Raw genomic sequence first — 7,940 nt, 5'->3', positions numbered from 1 at the left:
CATCCCTGCCCAAGATCTGGTGATTGAAAGGAAGAGTTCCCATTACTCAGATGGTTCCTCCCCAGGAGGCCCAGGGAAGAACCTGGCACGAGAGTCAGTAGGTGTGGCTTCCAAGCCCAGCTCCAACACAGTAGCCACCGGACTTCATTTGCCTAATCTGTGGTCTCCCCCATCCTCCAAAGGTAAATGGGGCTGGAGTGGGAGGGGCTCTTGGATCAGGTTCCAGCTGGCTTGGGTCACCCAGACTCCCTAGAGCCATGCAGGTCAGCACCCACGCTGCACCATGTGACTGTCTGAGAGTTGTCTGGGGGTAATCTTCCCCTCGAAGCCCTACCCTAGGCTCTCTGACCGAGGTTATCTTCAGGGTTACAACATTAGGGACTCAGGCTTATTTAGCACATCATTAACTTTCCTCCCCGAGACAACTTGGTAGGATGTCAGTGGGCAGACTGCTGCCCTTGGGGTCAAGAAGCCTTTGAGGGGGATGTCCTGTACCTGGCCCTTCCTACCTCTAAATTAACCCAGGCAACTCATTTCTCTTTAAGCTGTCTCTCCGTATCACCGGAGGCCCAATCCCCACTAGCTGTCTCCAAATCGGTGAAGGCTGGGGAGAGGAAGACAGGGGAAGGAGAGTCTCCTCAACACCACCTCTTGTAAAAGGTAGCCCTCGCACCATTTTTCCCATTGTATAGAGAGACAGTTCACGCTCAGAGAGGAAATGACTTGCCCGGGTTACGCTGCTGAAAGTGACTGCTTTTTAAGCCGGATTTCAACGCCTTGACTCCAGGTCCAGGGCTCTGCTCCTCCTTGTTCTCTACAAGTTTCCTTCGTCTTTTTGGGCTTTTCAGCCTGGGTGCCTAGAATAGCACCAGACACAAAGGAGGAGCCTAATCAATGTTTGTGGCAAGAACTGGAACTGAATGCAAAGAAATTACTGTTATCGAAAAGTTAGGAAAAGCTCCCTTCTTACACCTGCCAAGTGGTTTGCTTTCTCTATCCGGAATGAGTAAAGGAGGGGAGGGGGAGAGATGACATTTTCCTGAGGAAGCACGGCCAAACCCGACTTCTGGCTGATTCCCCCAGCTGACCCTGAGGTGGGCCTTGGCTGTCACCCATGCCCAGCAGGTGCTCCCTTCTTCTTTCCAAGCTCAGCTGGGGTGCCCCCTCCTCCAGGGAGCTTTCCCTGATTCCCCACAGCTGGAGGAGGCATTCTTCCCTCTGGGCTGTCCACGAGGCACAGTTTTCAGGATGGGGCTACCCTCAACGGCAGATACTCCTCAGGTCCACTCCCCTCCAAGGGAATGGAAGGCCCTTGAAGGTGCCGGGCTGTGCATCCCCATGCCCTAAGCACAGTGCCCAGATCATTGGAGGCGCTCAGTCCAAGTTCGTGGATTAATAGAAGTTATTTCAAAAATTTAAGGTGCAGGAAAAAAAAAGATGTAGGATGAAGCTGGGAAAACCTTCCCGAGCCCCCTCAAATCCGGTGCCCTCCCTTCAGTGGTGAGTTCCCATTTATCCTGTATGTAACTTGGTTGTACATACTGGTTTGCTTGTGTGCCATTAGATGTGTGCCAGGCACACAGCAGGAGCTTAATAAAGGGTTATCTGGCTAATGGCATGGAAGAGAGGAAGGGAGAGACAGCGAGTGAGCACACAAGTGAGAGGGGGCAAGAAGAAAGGAGAGAGGGACAGAGGGAGAGAGGGCGCATTTAGAGGAAAGGGGGAGACAGGGAGGGAGACGGGCAGAGGGGGAGGGGGAGAAGGAGAGGGAGAGGGAGAGGGAGAGGGAGAGAGAGAGGGAGAAATCCCTGGAGAGGAACTAAAGAGGAGGAAGAGCAGAACCAGCCTTTGGGGGCCCAGGGAAAGGCTGGCGGGGGCCGAGAAGGAGGAGTCGCAGGGCAGTAGGCTGGAGGAGGGGGTGGGGTGGTGGGAAACCGCTCCCTGTAGATCTTGGTCGCAGGGCGGCCGGATGGTTCCTGGCGAGGGCTCACCGCGTTGGGGGCGGCGTGGGGAGCGTGGCTTTCCGGCCGCGGTGGAAGCAGGCCTGGCGCCGCAGCTGCAGCCACTGCGGCTGGAGGGAGGGCCCGGAGGAACGCCCGGAACGGGCAATCTCCCGGGAGCCCGGCGCAGGAGAGGCCTCCAGCGACCGATCGCCCGCCACGTGTCACCCGGCGGCAGCCGCGGCACTAGGGACGCGGGGAAATGGGAAGTGGCCGGCCTACAGCCGGCCGGCAGCCTACCCTCCTGCCGGCCCTCCCCCGCCGCTGCACGCCCTGGGCAGCCTGCTCGCTGATTGCTCCCTGGCGAAGGCGAGCTGGGGACGCGTCCCCTAGGCGCCTTTGCCTGGCCGAGGCTGGTCAGACCCAAGGACTAGCCCTGGGACCGTGGCCACAGCCGGAGCCCCACTGGGGCCTCGGTTTCCTCTTGGGTTACTGAAGGGGGTGGGACTAGACCGTCTCCTGCCTGGGTTCCCCAGGGCTATCAGACAGCTCCAGACAGGGTGGCTGTCGCTGCGTCCCCCACCCCCAGCTTTTCTTCTACGGTTAGGTAAAGGCGCCCTGAGGGAGGGGTGGGGTGGGGGCTGGAGGGCGCGAATACTAGAGAGCCCCTCAACTGCCTAAGGTGGAGGGGCGGGGGAACTGCAGCCTGGTGCCCTGCCCCCTCCCACCTGCTCCGGGACGCAGATAAAAAGTTAATGATTGTCCCCAGAGTAAGGTCAGCCTGGGAGCGCCCCTTCCTTCCAAACATGCACCCTTCCGCGGAGGAGGAGGGGGCTGAGCAACAAAGGTGCTTCCCTCGCCCATCTATTGATGCCCCCTCTGGGCATTGGGTCACCCTCGGGCCTGGGGGTGGGTGGGGTGTGTGGAACCAACTAGTCAACCGGCAAGCATTTATTAAGCACCAGCTGGGTGCCTGGCACGGTTGTGGAGTGAAGCTAAAGCCCAGACGTGCGAGTAAGCAGGGGCAGGGGTGGGGTTCTAAAGCGTATCGGATATTCTCCTTCCCCCCCCCCCAAGTCCGAGAATAAGAGCCTGAACTTGGCCGAGGCGGGCTGGGGCGGCGCCCTGTTCCCGGGCCCCCTGGGATTCCTGGTCCGGGACGCGGACACACAGGCAGGCAGGCAGACACACACACTCACACACACTCACTCACACTCGCCCTGGGCCGCCGCACCAATGAGGCGGCCGCAGCTCGCAGGAGGCGTGGTTTTCCCAGGCTCGAACACAGCAGCTGCTATTTACCTTCTTGGCTCCTTCGGGATAATATAAACCATCCCCCGCCCGCCCGCCCTCAGGGCGGCTCAGCCGCGGCCGCGCGCGCACACCCACCCGGCGCGCGCGCACACCGCCCCCCTCCCCGGCCGCCGCCGCCGCGGCTGCAATAAAACATCCTGGCACGTGCTCCCGCTTCGGGATCGCCCTCGCCGCCGGCCGCCTGATGTCAGCCTGCGGCCGGCCTGGGCCGCCCTTAAAGGGCCCGCTCGGCGGACTGGCAAGCGGCGAAGAGCGCCCCGAGATAGACGGACTGACGGACCGACCTAGGGACCTGCGGGCACACTCCCGCGGAGCTCCCCGGGCCATTTAAACCTGCCCATCTTAAGGCCGGGGGTTGGGGGGGGAGAAGTCCCTGTAAATTCGTGGTCTCCTGGCTTTCTGGCCGGGGATTGATGCTGGTGCAGGCGGGGATCTGCTCTCAGTTTGTTTCCAGAGAAAGGAGCGGGTCTCAAGGGTCAGTCTCCCGAGAGGTCCCCGTAGTTTTTGGCCTTGGAAAGGACGGGATGGGAAGGCCCAGGAAGGGCATCAGACCAAGCCCAAAGGCGGCCCACCTCCTCCCTTTCCCAGATATTCCCTAATCTATTCGCGGGGGGGGGGGAGAACGTTGGTAGATTCTTTCCCCCCTCTAATCCAAATCCCAGAGTGTTTGCCCTCGGGTGGGTCGCTCGGTCCCAGAGACATGCACAGGGGCCTGCCGCAAAACCTTGCCTCTCTGGGATACCTGTAAGCTTCTAAGAGTAGAGGTCCAGGTGCTGGCTGGTGGGTTGGGAGCCGAGGGTCTCTGGCCTGTCTGAACCCATTATGTGGCTCTCCTTTCCTTTGTCGTACTTGTCCCTCCCCCCCCCCGGAGGGGCTCCGAGGTAGTCTACCCGCCCGCAGCCCCGTGCTCCTCAGCCATAATGGAATATGTTCGAATAATATCACAAATGCATGTTCCCAAGAGGGTGAGCCGCCGAGGTGTAGATCCTACGAGGTAGAAAGTTTTCCTCTCAAACTCAGAAGCTGCGTCTTTTCGCTGCATTCTGATCAACCTTGCAAGCGCGCATGTGTGTGTGTGTTTGTGTGGGTGGGTGGGTGGGTGAGAGAGAGAGAGAGAGAGAGAGAGAGAGAGAGAGAGAGAGAGAGAGAGAGAGAGCGCTAGCTTACCTTCTTATGACAAAGAAAGGAAGTGGAGGGGAGAACAGGGCAAAGGACGGCAGAGAACCACCCAAGAAATGCTTTAGACCGAAGGGGCCTTTTCAAATCCCTTGCCAAGCACTGCGGGGCTGTGACGCAGGGAACGAAGGGTTAAATTCCCTTTGATTGACACTGTAGCCTCTGCTGCCCCGGGTCCAGGCGCGCGCCATTGGCCGCCAGTCCTTGCGTCTGGCAGCCAATGGCGGGGCGCCGTCCACGAGCAGTGCCGCGTGTCTCCTCCTCCCATTGGCTGAAAGTTACTGTGGGAAAGAAAGTTTGGGGAGTTTCACACGAGCCGTTCGCGTGCAGTCCCAGATATATATAGCGGCAGCCAGGGTAGAGGAAGATCACCCAGGACACGGAGCTGGTGCAGATAACAGTGGAGTCCCCCAGCGCTCTCTCCCTCTCCTTGGTCCTGGAATACGCTACAGACTTAAAAAAAAAAGTAGCAATCAGACAGCATCAATCCTCAGCGCTTGGGAGAAGAGTCCAGATTGTTTGACTGTCGGAAAGACGTGGTGCAAAGTTTCCTATAAAAGGGACATAAACAGCCCAAAAAAACACCGTTTTTCCAGAAGATTTTAAAAAGGACTCTAAAAATATCGCTCTCGAGGGACCTTTGATTTTTCCCGAGAAATAGAAAATGCCAGCTGACATAATGGAGAAAAATTCCTCCTCCCCCGTAGCTGCCACCCCAGCCAATGTCAATACGACGCCTGATAAGCCAAAGACTGCATCCGAACACAGGAAGGTAATTATCTCCTTTCGGGGTCCCCAGAGGTTTCGCTTGAAAGCGCTAGCGCGGTCTGGGAGCCGGGTGTTCCTCTATTCCCACCCCGTCTCACCCCAGCCCTGCCGCCGAGATTCAATTGCCAGGTCTGAGCGGTCCTCTTGGGACCCTTTCTCATTTCTCTGCAGTCATCCAAACCAATCATGGAGAAAAGGAGACGAGCACGAATAAATGAAAGCTTGAGTCAGCTGAAAACGCTCATCCTAGATGCCCTTAAAAAAGACGTAAGTAGATCGGATTTACCGCTTGGATTTGGGGGGGGGGGTTATGCTGGGGCAGGGGCAGGGGCAGCGGCAGGGGCGGTGATTTCTTGGAAATCTTTACTGGACACTGATAGAAGCAGGACTGTTGCCGATCCCCTCCAGCGGCTGAAGCTGGGTCTTCGGCCTCCCTGTGCGGGCTCAGAGATCCGGTAGCAGCCACCCTCCACCCCACCCCACCCCCTGCCTTGCGCCCCGGCCTTGGCCCGAGACCACGGAGTTTTCATTGCTCTCTCGCCCTCCTCCTTCTCACAGAGCTCCAGGCACTCCAAGCTGGAGAAGGCAGACATCCTGGAGATGACGGTGAAACACCTCCGGACTCTGCAGCGAGCCCAGATGACTGGTAAGCGCGCGACTGGCTTGGCCTCCCCTCCCCCACTCCCCACTGCCCGCTCCCCCCTCCATCTGCTCCCCCTCCTCGGCTGCCCGCCCTTTCCCCGGGATCCCTCTCTGTACGCGGTGATTTCTTCCAGACTTCCGCCTGTGGTGGTGAATGGCATTCAGCTGCATTTTACTGACTTGGCTCGTGTGGGCTTTCCCACGGTCTGGGGCTTATTTATAGCCACAACTTCAAGTTGTTACAGTTCCGGAAAAGGGAGGGAGGGAGAGCAAAGAGGAGTAGAGGCAGAGGCAGGAACCAGGAGGTGGCCGGCAGCTCTGGGAGCTAGAGGGCAGGAGTCTGGGGCTGGGGTAGGGTAGGATTGGGCGAGGGGTGGGGGGGGGTCAGTCAGTCTGAGCTCGGAGTGTTAGCGCTACAAGAGTGAGATATTCAAGGTGAAGTGACCCTTCCGTCCCCCCCCCACCTCCCAAATAAACTCAATAAATGAAATTGTAGAGGTTACCTGGCGCTTTAGACCTGTGCCCGAGACAGGAAGGACAGATGGAAAGGACCTGGAAGGAGGCCGGGCTGGGCTAGGACCGAAGGGACACGAAGGCAAGGCAAATTACCCGGCCCTGCTCACTGCCCTCTCCTCCCCGCACAGCCGCGCTCAGCACCGACCCGACGGTCCTGGGCAAGTACCGCGCCGGATTCAGCGAGTGCATGAACGAGGTGACCCGTTTCCTGTCGACGTGCGAGGGGGTGAACACGGACGTCCGCACGCGCCTGCTGGGCCACCTGGCCAACTGCATGAGCCAGATCCATGCCCTGAATTACCCGCCGCCGCCGCCTCACCCCGCGCTGCCGCCTCCCGCGCCCGGCGGCCCGCACGGCCCCCCCTATGGGCAGCCTTTGGTGGCCCTCCCCGGGGCCACTGCGCCCCCCGGCGGCGGGGGCGGGGGTGCCGCGGGCGCGGGCAACGGGAGCGGCGTGCCGTGCAAGCTCGGGGCCAGCGCTGCGGCAGCAGCGGCCGCTGCCGACGGGGCCAAAGTATTCGGCGGCTTCCAGGTGGTGCCGGCCCCCGACGGCCAGTTCGCCTTCCTCATCCCCAATGCGGCCTTCGCGCACAGCGGGCCGGTGATCCCCGTGTACACCCACGCGGGCGGGGGTGCCGCCGGCGCCGCGTCCCCGTCCAGCGGCCCCTCGCTCACGGCCGACTCGGTGTGGAGACCCTGGTGAATAAGGACGAGGAGAAACCCGCCCGGGCCAAAAACCACACACACAAAACCGCCCGGGGCCCGAGTTCTCCCCGCTCCCAGCCCACCGCACCCCACCCCAGACACACCCTCTGCAGGGCCTGGACCTTTGAGAGAGGGACAGCCAGAAAGCCAGACAGAAGGCCGAGCTAGTGAGATGGTCCCCTGTGACCTGGGGCTTGTTTTCTAAACAGTTCTGACAAGTTAACCTTTTTGTAGAGCGTTGGATCGAGTGACTGGCCATGCCCTATATTTGTATATATTTTACATGTTCATATTGGATGGTGCGCCTTTGTATGATACAAGTTCAGGTGACATTTCGTTTTTTACACGAGATTCCTTTTTTATGTGATGCCAAAGATGTCTGAAAATGCTCTGACAAATGGTCTTCCTTGGGGGAAGTTTTCTTTGATACAGGAGAAGAATAAAACCAATAGAACGAGAGTTCGGACTTGCCTGCTCTGTGGGGCTGCAGCTTCCCTCGCCCGCGGGCCCCTGGGCTGGGCCTTTTTGTTCGGGTTGTCACTGAATTGGGGGAAGGGGCTAAAAGAACTAGGGTACATTTTTCCGCAACCACCCCTGGGTTGTTGGAGGAAGGGAGAAGCGCTGGGGGGAGGGGAGGTATTCTTTCCCAAGCCCCCATCTGGTACGGTAGCTCTGGTTGGGGACACTCTGGAAGGAGTCTAAAAAAAAATGGCAATTTTTTTGGGGGGCTCACTTAGGTAAAGTTATGGAGTGCTATCCTTTGAAATCACCTCTCTCCCTCCACCCCCCCGCAGGGGCCCCTCCTGAAGTTTGGGAAGTTACCTCTTGCATCCTGATCCTCTCCAACCCCTCCCCTGTCCCCAGGCTCTAAGTTAAACC

The 7,940-nt window shown here is 59.1% G+C and overlaps 1 protein-coding gene across 1 annotated transcript; it reads left to right on the top strand.

The window, feature by feature from the left end:
• The first annotated feature begins 4,440 nt into the window (after positions 1-4,440).
• Positions 4,441-7,154, top strand: HES1 (hes family bHLH transcription factor 1). Its single transcript, XM_020964778.2, has 4 exons — positions 4,441-5,202; positions 5,370-5,465; positions 5,757-5,844; positions 6,485-7,154. The coding sequence occupies exons 1-4, from the start codon at positions 5,095-5,097 to the stop codon at positions 7,057-7,059; spliced, it is 867 nt and encodes a 288-aa protein (XP_020820437.1). The 5' UTR covers positions 4,441-5,094; the 3' UTR covers positions 7,060-7,154.
• Positions 7,155-7,940: the final 786 nt, after the last annotated feature.

This window comes from Phascolarctos cinereus, unplaced genomic scaffold, assembly GCF_003287225.1.
Source record: "Phascolarctos cinereus isolate Bilbo 61053 unplaced genomic scaffold, phaCin_HiC Scaffold_7;HRSCAF=346, whole genome shotgun sequence".
NCBI lineage: Eukaryota > Metazoa > Chordata > Mammalia > Diprotodontia > Phascolarctidae > Phascolarctos > Phascolarctos cinereus.
This window is presented reverse-complemented; position numbering and strand designations above follow the sequence as displayed.

Coding starts and splice junctions, on each gene's coding strand:
- HES1 (XM_020964778.2), top strand. CDS start 5,095: ATGCCAGCTGACATAATGGAGAAAAATTCCTCCTCCCCCGTAGCTGCC. Junction 5,203..5,369: donor CTGCATCCGAACACAGGAAG/GTAATTATCTCC, acceptor ATTTCTCTGCAG/TCATCCAAACCAATCATGGA. Junction 5,845..6,484: donor GCAGCGAGCCCAGATGACTG/GTAAGCGCGCGA, acceptor CTCCCCGCACAG/CCGCGCTCAGCACCGACCCG.